Raw genomic sequence first — 16,288 nt, 5'->3', positions numbered from 1 at the left:
GTTCCCTATAATGATCACAGCCTGTTTTGAATAGCCACTTCTGCCAATACATCCGTACAGAACACTTGGACTGTATAGATCTCTAATAAAAGCTGCTTCAACCAATGCACCTGAGTGCTTGCTGTGAGGGACTTGGGGATCTACCTGCCAAGAGCTGACAGGTATTTGGGCAAAACTCTGTACTTTAACCATAGAGTTTTGCCCAAATACCATATCATTCATGACTCCCCCCAGTGATGCCACTTTCAGGCACTTGGGGAGTAACAGCAGTGTGTCAAGATGCTGGTGATGCCCCCCCCCTCCATTTTTAGCCATTTCTCCCCTTCCTGCCACATGAGGGACGGTGGGAAGAACAGAAGGCAGCAAGGGGGTTTTCACTAGGGGGAATGATAAACCTGATAATAGCATCATTTCCCCATCACATCTTTTCAGTGCCCGTTCCTGTAGCAAAGGTGAGCAATACATTACTAATCTCAGTACAGCTTGTTTGGTGTAGTGGTTAAGAGCAGTGAAGAGCAGTGGAGAGCTGGAGTTAAAGCCAGCTGGGTGACCTTAGGTCAGTCACAGTTCTTCCAGAGCTCTCTCAGCCCCACCCACCTCACAAGTTGGTCGTTGTGGGTAGAATAATATACTTTGTAAACCACTCTAAGTGGGTGTTAAGTTGTCCTGAAGGGCAGTATATGAATCCAATGTTGTTATTATTGTTGTTGTTGTTGTTCCTGGGCCATTTTAAGGTGCAAGTCTTGGACTATGGTACCAATTTTGGGCACTCTGCTGGTTCAAATCCCACTACTGCCATGAGCTCAGTAGGTGGCCCTGGGTAAGCCACTCAGCCCCAGCTCCCCAGCTGTATTGTGGGCATAATAGTAACACTGACCATGTTCACCATTCTGAGTAGGGCACTAATCTGTGTAGAATAGTAGTATATAAACAAAGTTGTTGTTGTTGTTGTTGCTATATGTCAGTATGTCTGCCACTGAAATATGCCCTCAGTGTAAAAATTAGATTCCCTTACTTTAATCACAAATCAGTTAGGCATGAATATCACAAGAGAGAAATGCCCCCCCACCCACTATGAGTGATTCCGCACACGTTGGATAATGCACTTCCAATCTTCTTTATAGATCATTTGGAACGGATTTTTTTGTGCGCGGAACAAAAAAAATCCACCTCAGACAATTGATAAAGTGCATTGAAAGTGCATTATCCAACGTGTGCGGAATCAGCCTAAGTCTACTGTGTCCCCAACAAGACACAACAACCCAGGAAACACAGACGCAAGAACTGAGTTGGAAAAATGCTACCTGACTGCACCGATCATTTGTTGACTTGTACCAGGGAATTTCTTCTGGTGCTCTGACTTGATTTAATATCAAATGAGAGACCTTGACATTTTGTAATGAAAAATCCCAAGGCCCACTCTCTCTTACCTCCCCCTAACCATGCTATCCTCTAAGATGGTGGTCCATTTTTGTACGGCCTTCCAATGTTTCACTTTTCTTTAGCTTGGAATTCAGGGGGCCCTGCTGGTGACACTTTAACCGGCCTTTTGGGCAGTAAAGGCTCAAGGCCATAAGTGAAGACTAGGATTTCTCCCGGACAAGTGTCTGATTCCGAAAACCCAGCCGGGAATGGAGGCGGGGCAACTGGCGTAGCTGGCTTGGTCAAGCCTGGTTTGCTCGGTGGACGGCTTCCCTCAGGTGCACTGTGTATATTCGGCAGGCTGGGGTTGGGTTTGGGCTGCTGTGATTCTGGAGGAACGGGGATACCGTCTAATCGCTCAGCTCCAATTTCTGGTAAGGAGTGGAGAGACACATGAGTTTTAGACGGTGGAAGGACTGTCACCCGGCCCACTGTCTTTCCCAGATCCGTCGAAATCTCAAAAGTGTCAGAAGGGGGAGGGTTCTGCTCTTCTTCTGTGTGATCACGGGAGTGATTCTTGTGATGTTTGTGATGCTTGTGATGGTGGTGGTTGTGGGGGTGATGATGCGGACGGTGGGGATTGCGGTGTCCTTTCCTTCTATGCTTGGAATGACCCTCTTCCTCAGGGCTTTCATCATCATCGTGGTGTCTGCGTTGCCTGTTGCCCATCGGTTGTCCCTCAGTGACCGGTGGCTGATGGTACAAAAGATACCCACAGTTTATGGAGAGAACTTTTTCTGTCAGCAGGAAACCATTGGGGATTGAAACAACTGGGGATTGCTACCAAAGGGCTATGCGAGAGTCAGCGTACAGGGCCTCTCTCTACTTATGGTGGATATTTTAATTCGTGTATGTTTCTTCACCCAACACAGGAACTGATTTATAGAATTTGCTGACCCAGAAAACGGAGATAGCCATTCACTTGGATAACATAAAGGAGGGACTAGATGGAATTCAAAGGTTTGCTAAGCCATGATAGCGAAATGTGTATATACTTAGGCCCAGGGCTTTTTTTCTGGGAAAAGAGGTGGCGGAACTCAGTGGGTTGCCCTTGGAGAAAAGGGTCACATGGCTGGTGGCCCCGCCCCCTGATCTCCAGACAGAGGGGAGTTGAGATTGCGTTCCGCGCTGCTCGGCAGCACGGAGGGCAATCTCAACTCCCCTCTGTCTGGAGATCAGGGGGCGGGGCCACTAGCCATGTGACCATTTTCAAGAGGTTCCGGAACTCCGTTCCCCCGCGTTCCCCCTGAAAAAAAGCCCTGCTTAGGCCCTCTATCTCTGAATACCATATGCTGGGAATAAACGTTCATGCCTTGAAGAATAGGGTTGAAAACTGGGAAACTGTTTCATTTACACAGAGGTTTCATCCACAAGAGGGAGAGGAGCCCCTTTTTTCCTCTCATTGTCACTAGAAATGCAAAGATATTTGTAGTTGCAATGGAGTACCAGAAAGAGGATTTTCTTCTCACTTTCTTTCCCTTACCACTCACTGTCACACCCACAATCACCTCCAGAGGGTTTTATGCAGGTTTTCCCCTTCATCATCATGAGCATGTGTGAAACTGCTACTGATTTAAAAAAAAAAACAGGCAAAAAGCCTGCCAGTGTTCAGGTTGGGGGCGGGGGCTTTTTACTCAAATGGGAGGGCTGTATTGTAGGGATGGGGTGTCAGATGCTTCGCTAAGGAGTTAGGGACCATTGACTTCATCACTATATTGCCTTACGTGTTATCTGCTGCTTTAAATATGTACTTCCTATGTACCACCAGTGCTCCATGTTGTCTAATGTTAATCCTCGAACTGATTATGTTCTGCTTCAGTATTTTTTCTACTCTGTATTGGATTCTTGCGAATACTATGTCTTTTAAACTTGTATCTATTTACCCGATGGCATTGTTTATGGAAATGTCCTTGATACTGTATCGAAACGTCCTTGATACTGATGGTACTAATCTCATACTGTGTGATCCGCCTTGAGTCTCAGTGAGAAAGGCGGACTACAAAAGACATAAATAAAATAAATAATGAATAACTAAAATAAATGGATGCTGAATGTTCAGGAATTGTTGCCTTCTCATTCGTACTCTCCCCAAACCTGCTTTGAATAGGGGCCAAACCTGTAGAAGTGCTGGACCATGGCACTGGGGGAGGAGGGAGGAGGGCACCCACTGGTTTTTTTCCCCACAACAGAGGCTCAGCATTTTGTTAGTTGGACAAATATGGATGTACGTGCACTAAACATTAGGAAGAACTCCCTGACAGTTAGAGCAGTCCCTCAGTGGAACAGGCTTCCTCAGGAGGTGGTGGGCTCTCCTTCTTTGGAGGTTTTTAAGCAGAGGCCATCTGATAGCAATGCTGATTCTGTGAGCCTGGGCAGATCATGAGGGGGAGGGCAGGAAGTTCTCATGGCCCTTCTTACATGCCCAGGGTAAGGCTGATCACCACCTTGGTTCAGGTAGTAATTTCCCCCAGGCCAGTTTGGCTAGGGATCCTGACGGTGTTTTGCCATCTTCTGGGCATAGAGCAGGGGTCACTGGGTGTGTGTTGGGGAGCGGGCGAGGTAGTTATGAATTTCTTGCATTGTGCAGGGGGTTGGACTAGATGACCCTGGAGGTCCCTTCCAACCCTATAATTTGATGATTCCATGAAATGCTTGTACGTGAATTGATGGGGCAAATAACACTCTCTGGGCCATTTCAGCTCAGGAAAATGGCATGGGGTATATGTGGGGCGGCAAGGGCCTCTCTTCTCCTCATGCCGCAGTCCTGATGAGAATTGGATCCCTGCAAAGCTTCTGAATGAAGTTGCTTCTAGGAACTTGTAGCCTTAGTATGGTTGCAACTTGCAGGTCCCCATGGCAAATTCATGTAAAATAATATCTCTCGTTTGGCCTCAAGATCTTTAAGGAAAGATTATACTAAAGCATGTTTGGGTCACTCCAGAGTTGAACTGTAGAAAACTCGGGGTGAATACATGGTGATACGCAGAAGCCCAAATTTAAACTGCTACAGAGCAAGAGCTCTGTGTGGAAACAATGACAGAAACCCTGCACATTTAACCAATAGACAACTATGCTGAAAATTCTGTCTTGAAGTCCTTGGACTTAAACCTAACAATTGAACTTTGGCTTCTAGGACCATGTGAATCCATTTTTTATTGCCTTTGGTACCAATGTGAGGAGGAGCTGCTAACTCCTCCCCATACCAGCTAATTAATTTTATTTATTATGAGTTATTATGTGATATTCTCAGTAGCTCTGATGTCAGATTGAGCAACTTACCTGAGAGTGGAAGATTTCACAGCTTACTGTGATAAACTTTCGATGTTCAATCTGGCTGTCTATGACGGAGCCTTGGCATAAACCCACCTCCTGGGAGAAGGAAGATGTCCCGTCAGCAGACTTGCAAATAGTCAAATCCAAATTTCAGACCAACCAAGAACTGGGTGCTCATTCATAACTTTGGCGAAACCCATTTGTATTGCACGTCACACAATTGGTGCATGTGACCTTGTGTGTGCAAGCAAGGAACCAACGGTAGTACTGAACTACCCTCTGGACTTGCCATGCCGTCTCCCCATTGCAGCTTTTCATGCAACACAGCTGAGGTTGAACAGGATGCTAGCACAGCAGTGCTGAATTCTTAATAAACAACTACATTACAGACTTAGCATAGCATTTCATCAGAACCTTGGAAATTATAGATCTAACAGAGGTGACCTGCATGACTTGTCCGTGTGTGCGTGTGTGCGTGCCATCCTTTTCTCTTGTTTCTCTTGTACCCTGCTGGATCTCTGTGCTCTGCTCCCATGCCGGCCATTTGCTCCTCCCCCTGCCATTTTATCTCCGTTCTCTGCTTTTTCTTCCCTTCTCCTCTCTTTGGGTTGCTTTATGAACTCCTCACTTTTTTACTTTTTGAATTTTGATGCAAACCTGGAAGGCTGACCTAGGTCTATAGAAAATGCCCATTTTGCTTGCACACTCTGGGAGTGCTGCAGATTTTGTGGGTGGGGAATAAATGCCACTCTTGCCCCACCCTGGCAAGAGGCAGAAGGGCCCCTAGGGTGGACAGACAGAAGGAAGCCTTTTGCTTTCACACTTGTGATTCTGTAGACCAAGGATTCCCAAAATGGTGCCCATAGATGCCGTGGTGTCTGCCAACATGTTTTCTTGCACTTACCAAGTGTTTTTTAAAGTGGGTGGGGCCAGATAGGGCTTTTGCCCAGCAGGACTTCTGATTGGCCACTGGAGGTCTTATGGGCTGTGCAGAGTATTAAAAGTTGCTCCAGCGGCAGCTACCACCACTGCACAAGGATTTCCCCTGCGTAACTGATGATAGCCCTACTCTGGATAGCCCAAGCAAGCCCAATCTTGTTAGATCTTGGAAGTTAAGCAATAACAACACCAACAACATTTGATTTATATAGCACCCTTCATTATGACTTAATATCTACTCAGAGCGGTTTACAAAGTATGTTATCATTATCCCCACAACAACAAACACCCTGTGAGGTGGGTGGGGCTGAGAGAGCTCCTAGAAGCTGTGACTGACCCAAGGTCACCCAGCTGGCTTCAAGTAAAGGAGTGGAGAATCAAACCCGGCTCTCCAGATTAGAGTCCCGCGCTCTTAACCACTACACCCAACTGGCTGGATTGGTCTTGGTTGGTAATGGGATGGGAGACCTCCAACAGAGACCAGGGTTGCAGAGGCAGGCAATGGCAAATCACCTCTGTTAGTCTCTTGCCTTGAAAACTCCAGCTGAGGTTGCCACAAGTCAGCTATGACTTGAGGGCACTATCTGTCTCCAATCTAAGAGGACTTTACTCAGCTTTGCATATCATAGGCCATCTTTATTTTATTTATTTACTTATTTTATATCACTTCCCCTCAATTAAGATCTTGAAGCAGTTCACAACTGATGGTAAGTTGTGTGCGTGCAAGAAAATATTTTAAAACCATCTGTTCATTTTAAAAGGTATCCTGTTAAACAGAGCTTCTTTCTGAAATAGGGTTGCCAGGCCCTCTCAACCTCCCAGCGGGGGGCTTGGGACTCACCTTTCGGGGGGGGGTGCGTGCATGTGCGCTCCCACAAGTGGTATGATGTCACTTCCAGGAAGTGACATCATCACATGGTCCCCCCCCCCAGAGCGTGCCCATGAGCATGGGCTCATTTCGGGCCCATTTTGAGCCACTGTGGAGTGCAAGAGTGCTCCTGCCCTCCATAGTGACCCAAAACAGGCCCAATCCGCACCAAAATGGGGTCATTTTGGGCCCGTTTTGGCACGGATCAGGCCCGTTTTGAGCCCCTGCAGAGCGCAGGAGCACTCTCGCACTCTGCAGCAGCCCCAATCCAGGGCAAACTGGGCCGATCCAGGTGGCTGCTGTGCATGGGAGCACACAGTGCTGCAGGGGAGCGCACACAGAAGGTGTGCCCCCCCCACTGGCCAGGTAAGTGGGGGCGGGGTGTGGGTGTGGGGGTATGTAAAAGTGTTATTGTTAGAATTATACATGACTTTGCTCTCTGCCATTTTGGGGTTGGTCTTGTTTCTTGTGGCAGCCATTTTAGAGTTGGCTTTGCCTTCTGTGGCAGCCATTTTACGGTTGGCCTAGCATCCTGTGGCGGCCATTTTGTAGTTATCCCCACCACCTGTGCTTGCAGGCTGAAGGACCCTTTCTGTAGACTTTGGTAGGGTGGCAGGATAAGGACAACTTCATACTTGCTGCCTTCCGGCAGTGATAATAAGCACAGGCTGAGAAAGGGTAGATACAAAACTTCCCCTTCTTGGACATCAGGCAGCATCAATTCACTAATATGCACAGTTGCCCTGTAATCAGAAACAACCACACGTAGGGCCAAACTGTTCAAGGGCAATCTCTTGTCATCTTTAATTTCCTTTTAAGAAACCACAGGGGTGTTGGATTTGGATTGGGGCCACAGCACAGCGGCAGGTGACATTCCATCTCCTCCCGCCAATTCTTCCCCAGTAGAACAACCCCCTCCTGACTGTCATTTGCTCCAGTATGGTTAATAAAAGACAAGGAATCTTGATTAAGTAGCTTGCAGTGCTGTCCTCAGTGGGCTTAGATGGGTTTAATGCTCCTCCTGAGAACTGCAGTGTAAATTAGACAGTGAAATGAAGCCTTAGAGAGGGATGGATATAGTCTGCCAAAGTTGCAAATGAAAGTCCATTTCTTGTGCGGGCAGAATGAATACTCACGGCAGTTTCATCTGGGAGGAACAGGCACTTGGAGAGGTCAGCCGCAGCCTGGCTTTTGGAACAGGTTGTCTCCTGGATAACATACTCTACAAACTCTGAAGGACCGACCACCCACTGGGGAAGAGACACAATGGGTTCATATCAGTGAAAGGAACCATTAACAAACCTCAAAATCCTGCTGTCTGAAAAGCAGACAAAACTCTTTGCAGAGCTGGTGTGTTTGTGCTTATGTGCGAGTAAATGGGATGGAGATTTTAAGTCGATGAAAAACATTGAACCCCTTAATGAAAGCATTCTTTGTATGTTACATTTTTTAAAAATAGTATGGGCTGGAAATTGGGTTCCTGCATGGAGCTGTAACTAGCTAAAATCCAGGGATGTCAGGTACTCCGGCCTCAGGGGTGTGTGCTGGGGTGATGGTGGAACACGTACCTTGACTGCAGGCAGATGCAAAAGATGAAGTTTTCAGGCCAACATCAGGGAGGCTGAGATAGGGTTGCCAGGCCCCTTTGATCTCCCAGCGGGAGATTGAGACCTGGCTCTTACCTGGGGGGGGGGGGGTGCGCGCGCGTGCTCCCCTGCAAGCGTGATAATGTCACTGCTGGGAAGTGACGCCACCATGCAGCCTGTGTGGATCGGGCCCATTGTGGGCCCCTGTGGAACACAGGAGCGTTCCTGCACTCCACAGGGCCCACAACGGGCCCGATCTGCACCCAAATGGGCCCAATCCGCGCTCATTTTGGCACGGATTGGGTCCGTTTTGGTGCGGATTGGGCCCATTTTAGGCCCCTGTGGAGTGCGGGGGCGTTCCTGTGCTCCGCAGGGGCCCACAATGGGCCCAATCCGTGCCAAAAAGGGCCTGATCCGCACCCATTTTGGCCCCGGGGCCCCGATCCAGGCCAAAACGGGCCCGATCCACAGGGGCCCCGAGGCAGGCCAAAACAGGCCTGATCCTGGCGGTTGCTGTGCGCGGGGGCGTGCAGCACTGCAGGGGAGCGCGCATGGAAGGTGTGCGCCCCCCCCCCCGCTGGCCAGGTAGGGAGGGGCAGGGGTGGCAGGGTGGGTCTGGCAGCCCTAGGCTGAAATGCAGAGAGAGAGTGATGGCTTCCCTCAGCCACAAAGGAAAGATATGAAGATTTGAGAGTCTCTCTGCATGAGACGTCTGGACGCGTGTTTGTCAAGTGTCAGAAGATGCAGTGTTAGCCTGGAAACATAGTTTTGAAAGAGCTGGTGGACATCACTCCAGAGGGGACAGATTTTCTCTCAGCCCTTCACCTCCTCTGGCATGCTGGACTATCTCCCCTTCTGGAGTTTTTACCCTGCCGCCCTCACTGCTTAAAACTTTGAATTAACCGAGCCTTGACAGGGCAAAAGCTCTGGAAAGAGAGATGCCAGAGGGCTGCGAGAGACTCTGTCCCCTTTAGAAAAATCTCTGCTGGCTCTGGCATCTCCCCTTCCGGAGCCTTTTCCTGGCTGAGTCTCGGTTAATTCAAAGTTTTAAGCAGCAAGAGAGGCAGAGTAAAAGGTCCAGAAGGGGAGACAGTCTGGCATGCTAGAGGCAGTGGAGGGCTATGAAAGAATCTGTCCCCGCTGCAGCAATCTCCACCAGTTCTTTCAAAACTACGTTTCCCGACATTTCTTCCAGATTTTCCCTGAATGTGACATTATTGTGCGTTGGACGCTTGTGAGGTTTTTTTAAAAATTCCCCCATAGGAAATTGGAGCTCATTGTACTACAGATGGTATTTAATGCAAAATAGAGTGGCAAAAATGAATAAATCTAATTCGAAGGGTTGCTGGAGATGTAACAATAGCAGTGGAAAGTTCTTGCATATCTGGTGGAGTTGCCCAGTTGTCAGGTGTTATGGCAGAGTATCTTTAAATTAATAGAAGAGATTACAAGGAAGGCAATTCCAGTTGATCCAAAGATTGATCTGCTAGGAATACTCCCAAGATATTGGAATTTAGAGTTAATTAAGAATTTGCTGGTAGCAGCCCATATCATTCTGGAAAAATACGATCCTCCCCCCACCAATAGCCTGACTGTGTAAAATCTGGATTGATATGTTAATATACAAAATTATAGCAGTCAGACATTTATGAGAGGGAAGAGTAAAGACACAGGGAAAGTTTATTAATATTTAGAGACCATTTCTGATTTTCTGGAATAAAATGAAACCTAAAGATAATGTAGAGAAAATTTAAGAGAATATTTGAAGAGCTTTGGTTGGGTTTAAGTACTGAATTCTTGATAAATTTTCTGAGTATAACGTGAAAGGATTTGTCAATATGTCCTGTAACCGTCTATAATCATATAGTAATACATTTTTTTCTAATATGTATGCAGCGAATCTCCATCATATATGAAATAAATAAGTAAATAGAATTGGTTACCTGTGAGCTTGCTCTGCTGACATTGCGGATGTTAAAGTAATGAGTTTGGTTGCTTTCTTTGTTGAATTTGGCAAGAGTCAAAGTAGCTGCCTCCCAAATCTTGGGCTGAGTTGGATCCTCAGGGGTTGGGCAGTCGGGACAAATTCTTACAATTTCAGTCGCTGGGACTATTTAGAAAAAAAACCCAGACATAATAACTTTGATCAGATAAGTGTTTTTCAGCACTACCTGATGTCTTTCGCAGTAGAAAAGAGCAAGAGTCCTGTTGCACTTCTAAGGTTAACAAAATTTGTGGTAGCGTATCAGCTGTCCTGAGTCACACAGCTCACTTCTTCAGATCTGTAGAAATGAGCTGTGACTCACAAAAACTCATACCCTACCACAAGTTTTGTTAATCTTATATGTGCTACTGGACTCTTGCTCTTTTCTACTTCTACAGACATTGCTGCCCATCTTGTTATCTTTTGTTCTTTCTAAAATTTTACTTAAATTCCCCTTTTAACATGGGGCTGACTCCGACCCTCTATCTAACAGGCCTGTCACTTCCATATCTGCTTTGTTTCAGAAATGGTCCTGGTGCTCCTTGCAAGAGTTGCCAACCTCCAGGTAATTTTTTTAGTGTGTAGGGTGTTGCATCCGCCCTTTTTCTTGCTAGATCTCCCTGGTCCCCTGGGACTCTATTTTTGTAGTAGAATCTTTGCAGGAGATCTTCCCTTCAGAGAGTGCAGTAACCTCCAGGTAGGGCCTGGAGTTCTCCTGGAATTACAATTGATCTCCAGAATAAAGAAAACAGCAGCTTTGGAGGGCAGACTCTATGGCCTCACACCCCCGCTGAGCTCCCTCCCTTCCCCAAACACTACCCTTCCAAGGCTCTGCCCCCGAATCACCAAGAATTTCCCAAGTCAGAGTCAGCAATCCTATTTCTGTATTACTTTACTTGATCCTTCCTTGCCCAAGAAGCACACCCAAGACATCAACTATAACAATCTTTGGCTACTTTTTATAAACGACAATGCATGGAAGTATTTTGAATTCTTTGTATGAAACAGTGTTGTGCAATGGCTAGGGTGTTGGACTGGGACCTGGGAGACCCAAGTTTGAATCTCTACTGTGCTATGGAAGCTTGCTGGGTCGCCTGGAACTAGCAACTCGCTCTCTCTCTCCCTCTCTCTCCCAGCCTAAACTCTCTCACAAGGAAGGGGTCTTGTGAAGATAAAATGGAGGAGAGAAGAACAATATTGTAAACTGCTTTGCGAGAAAAGCAGAGTAGAAATACCTAAATACGTTCCAACCAGGGCTTTTTTTCTGGGAAAAGAGGTGGTGGAACTCAGTGGGTTGCCCTTGGAGAAAATGGTCACATGGCTGGTGGCCCCGTCCCCTGATCTCCAGACAGAGGGGAGCTGAGATTGCCCTCTGCACAGAGGGCAATCTCAACTCCCCTCTGTCTGGAGATCAGGGGGCGGGGCCACCAGCCACGTGACCATTTTCAAGAGGTTCCGGAACTCCGTTCCCCCGCGTTCCCCCTGAAAAAAAGCCCTGGTTCCAACTGTTTTGTTCCCTTTAGAGATTCTAAGAGGAAGTTCAAAGTTGTCCCTCTCCTCTATTTTTAACGCCATATTGGGAATGGAAGTGTGCACCCCTGTATGAGCCTTTTTTTATTCAGACAACTATATTTTAAAAAATACCCACGTGGGCGTAAAGCGCAGTCATAGTTGTATAAGTGAAGAATTCTCCACGGCTTGTTGATGTAAAAGGTTGCTTTGCACTGTCCGTAGACCTAGAGCGATAGAAACATCAGAGCCAGAGTTTGCAGAGCAAATTTGTTTAGTGGATGACTGCCGTGTTAACAAAGAAAGCGGCCTTCAAGCTTTCCATCTCCTGCACTCACCTTTAATCCTGACTTGCAACATGGAGCCATCTTTATGTTTTTCCCCACGTACCTTTTTTCTGCCCTGACTTGGCTAGCCTGAGTCTCATTGGATCTCAAAGGTAAGCAGGGTCGGCCCAACTTAAAACCTGGGTGGGAGACCACCAATAATAATAATAACATTCGATTTATATACTGCCCTTCAGGACAACTTAACATCACTCAGAACTGCTTTCAAAGTATGTCATTATTATCCTCACGACACGCTGGCTGTTTCCACATGGTCTATAAATAGCGCGAGACTCACGGAAGGCTGCCGGCTTCCTCACGCGATTTTTAACACCATCCGACTACAAAACGCCATAAATCACCGTTTGTGGCGTTTTGTAAACAGATGGTGTCAAAAATCGCGCGAGGAAGCCGGCAGCCTTCCGTGAGTCTCGCGCTACTTATAGGCCGTGTGGAAACAGCCGCTGTGAGGTGGGTGGGGCTGAGAGAGCTCTGAGAGAGCTGTGACTGACCCAAGGTCACCCAGCTGGCTTCAAGCAGAGCAGTGGGGAATCAAACCTGCCTCTCCAGATTAGAGTCCTGCCACTCTTCACCACTACACCAAATTGGCTGTCAGAAAAACTGGCCAAGGAAGTCCAGGGTCATTAAACAGAGGCAAGTAATGGCAAACCACCTCTGCTCATGTCTTGTCTTGCCTTGAAAACTCACTACTGGAGTCACTATAAATTGGCTGTGACTTGACAGCACTTTACACACATGTGTATTGAAACACGACGGTTGCATTTATGAGTGAAAAGCAGCTGAGGGATATGTTTAACCCTTTCTTCATTATAGGACTGCCCATCTCTGCTGCAATATGCAGCACGCGCCTGTACCCAATATTAGCAACTGTGAGTAGAAACAAACCCAATGGCTATCCATTCTCTGGAGCATAAGGGTATGGGTGCAGGAGAGAAAGAGAAAGAACTCATTCCTTTATGATTGTGCATAAACTCTGACAATCTGAGCCTCAATTACTTGAACTGTTTGGGCTGGATGTCAACAGGAGATCATTTGCCTCTTCCCTATCAATGAAGAAAAGGATGATAACAGTAACACACTTTGTAAACCACTCTGAGTGAGCATTAAGTTGTCCTGAAGGGCGGTATATAAATCGAATGTTATTATTAATATCATTATTAAGTGGGAGGGGAGGGGAATTGAAGGCAAATTAGGGTTACATGAGAAGGGTTTCCTCACTCGGAAGCATTCCTGCCTCTTGCCTCGAAATTTGCAGCAGGAGTCACCATAACTCAGCTGTGACTTGATGGCACTTTTCACCACCCGCTTATTTTACCTTCTATCAGGGGTTATGATTAATTCAGGAATTCAAATCTGAACGGTCATGGGGGCCCCATTGAGGCTCAACTGACGACCCATCTAGAATTCCCTTGTTTTCAATGGGATGGAGTGTTTTAGAGCAACATTGGCTTCTATTTGATCAATTTCTCTTTCTCTCACAGACATACACACTCTCACTCACACCAGCCTACCTCACAAGGTGGTTGTGAGGATAAAATCTAAGGGGACCCACCCATACTGCCCTGGGTGTCTTGGAGGAAGAGTGTAACAAAATCTAATACTTTAATAAAACCATGCAGAACCATTGGGTCAGATTTCGATTAAATTTTGCAGTAAAGGAAAGGGGAAGGTAATTTATGAAAATGACCCTCCCACTGTATCTCCTGTTGTTCCTGAGAGTCCACTGTCCCCCAGGAGAAACATTCAGGGGAAAATAGAGGACTAGAGGCACGGAAAACCTGTTCTGTTGATGTAAGGGCGTTCCGTTAATGGAGTAATTAGCCTGGGTCCAATGCACTCTTTGAACCAAGCAGGACAAATACTTACTGTCTCATGTTCAAGTCTAAACTCGCAGTCTTTCCAGGATTTCCGGCTCAGGACATGGCATTTAGTTTCCAGTACATCCAGAATGAGATAATAGACAAAGCCGGTGCCTTGCTAAAGACCAAAAGACAAATTTTCTTGTAGCGCAAACAAGTGACAGAATTAGAAAAGGCAACACAAGCATTTTACACCAAGAAGTTTAGATGCATGGATTTCAACGACATCAGAAACATCTGAGTGGGTTCCTAGCTACAGGTCCTACACCTGCTATGCTCCCTACTGATATTTGGTCAGCTTTTTCATCAGACCCTGCCGGGAGCGAGATTCTACTGCTGGCTGTAAAAGGTTCTTCCAAATCTGAATGACTCTTTTTCCCCTCTTCCATTCTCACCTGAGTGTTGCTTTCCTGGAACTTATGGCCACTCTACATGTTACTTCTTTCACGAGTTCTCCCTGGAGCCAACCTGTGCTCGGTGCAGACACACGTCAGCTTGGGGATTGGCTTCGATTTAAAAAAGAGAGTGCAAATACACCTGGAAGAGCTCCTGCCTTTCCCCAAAGCTTTTTCCCACACGCAAAAGCAGTGCAGGGAAGGAGAATTTCCCCCTTACTGCTGCTGCACATGCACAAAATGCCTCCACGTGGAGCAGCAGAAATGAGGAAATATCTCCCTCCGAAATGTTTTTGCATGGGGAAAAAGCTTGGGAGGAAGGCAGGAGCTCTCTCTCTTCCCCAGTGGCTGCTTTCTGAGCCCATTTGCAAGCTCATTTTTTAAACAGAAGCCAATCTCCGAGGTGATGTGTGTCTGCTAGGAGCATGGGTTGGCTCCATGAGGAACTTGTAAAAGAAGCATCGTGTAGAGCGAAGGTCACACTCATTGCTGCTTGTCCCATGATGACAGCACATACAGCTATTTCATTTTTCTCTTTAGTGTACCTCTGACTCATTTCCTTTCTGTTAAATTGAAGAAATTATCAGCTACATCTTTGGAATATTGGATGGCTTTACAAGCCACAGTTTATTCCCCAATACAAAATTGGTGGGCAGACAGGAGCTGGAGTGTTTGGCAGAAGCTTGGATGGATCAGGGCTCCACCACATTTGGGGGTGTGGAAGCCATTGGCGCTCTGCTTGGTAGATAGGATGAGCTATAGCTTTCCCTGCTCCCATATCTGACAGTCATCGAGACGGATGACTTGAATGGAAATGCAAAAAAAACCCCAAGCAAGTACAAGCCTAGCAGCTGCTCACCCACTGAAGTTGACGGACATCGAAGATTCGCTGGAGTCCAAGCACATAGCCTTCTCTGCGGTCTGCATTGAGCTTTTCAAGGGCCAGATCTGCAACGGCTTTTATCGACGAACTGTTACATGGTGGGGAAATCAACCGGTCAGGAGGTGGCGGCGGAAGTTCTGGATGAGGTGGAGAAACAGCCAGGGAGCACAAGATTTGGATCCCAATCAGAAGGGAAATGAGGAATGCCATTCTGGAAATGGCTGGGGAGTGAGGAGGGAGTCCAGAGCCAGCCAGGAAGAGCAGGGGTTTGAAACGGATTCAGGTTTCTTTATATACTTTGAGGTCTGTCACTGCGGACTGGCCTTCACCTTTAGCTTGGACATGCAACTCTCAAACAGTGAGTCAATGATTAGAAAGTCGAGCCCCACAAGTCATCAGCAAGACACACAAACCCACTTTGAATCCGAGTCCTTGGATTTTATACCTGCTTAATAGTGAGAGCTATGGAATTTTTACTAGTGATAATAATTGGCAGATGTTATGATTCAGAAAGCAATTAAGTTGAATGTATATTTTACATTGCAGTGTTTTATGGCGGGATGTGAAAAAAATTATCTACTTGCAATTTTTATGTTATTCGCAGGGGTTGATAGGCTGGGTTTGGGACTAGAGTGGTTTTAATTATTTGCATTAGCCTGTTGTTTTATTGTGATTTTATTGAATATTTTTGTATTGGTTTTAACTGTTATTGTTGTGAACTGCTTCGAGATCTTAATTGAAGAGAAGTTGTATAAAAAAAGAATCAAATCAAATCAATAAATAAAATAAACATGGCCTACAATTTGCAAAGCTGAGTGATGTGTTCTTAGATAGGAGGTAGAGGGTGCTCTCAAGTCATAGCTGGCTTATGGTGACCCCTGGCAGGGTTTTCATGGCAGGAGACTAACAGAGGTGGTTTGGCATTGCCTGCCTCTGCAACCCTGGTCTGCCTTGGAGGTCTCCCATCTGATTACTAAGACCAACCCTGCTTTGCTTTGGAGAGCTGATGAGATCAGGCTCACCTGGGCTATCCAGGTCAGGGTGCTCTTAGATTCTGTGCTGCCTGCCAGTCTTAGAATTAACTCCTGTGAGGTGAGTGTGGGACTGTTTCAGGTCCAACGATGGCTTCGATCCAGACTAACTTTGGCAATTTCTGCTGAGGCAGAGCGTCTAAAAGGTAATGCCAATCCAGAGTGCTCCATGTGAACTTCTGCCTAGCAGAA

At 46.6% G+C, this 16,288-nt stretch overlaps 1 protein-coding gene across 1 annotated transcript; it reads right to left on the bottom strand.

Annotated features, from left to right (window-relative positions):
• Positions 1–995: 995 nt before the first annotated feature.
• Positions 996–15,337, bottom strand: LOC129331712 (fetuin-B-like). The gene is made up of 7 exons (XM_054982151.1): positions 15,042–15,337; positions 13,795–13,905; positions 11,721–11,808; positions 10,032–10,198; positions 7,639–7,752; positions 4,702–4,791; positions 996–2,115 (listed from the first exon to the last, which is right to left on the bottom strand). Exons 1-7 carry the CDS (start codon positions 15,273–15,275, stop codon positions 1,492–1,494), a joined length of 1,428 nt encoding a protein of 475 aa, XP_054838126.1. The 5' UTR covers positions 15,276–15,337; the 3' UTR covers positions 996–1,491.
• Between the last annotated feature and the right edge of the window lie 951 nt (positions 15,338–16,288).

Source organism: Eublepharis macularius, chromosome 6, assembly GCF_028583425.1.
Source record: "Eublepharis macularius isolate TG4126 chromosome 6, MPM_Emac_v1.0, whole genome shotgun sequence".
Lineage (NCBI taxonomy): Eukaryota > Metazoa > Chordata > Lepidosauria > Squamata > Eublepharidae > Eublepharis > Eublepharis macularius.
Note: the sequence above shows the minus strand (reverse complement) of the source record. Positions and strands in the feature narration are given on the sequence as shown.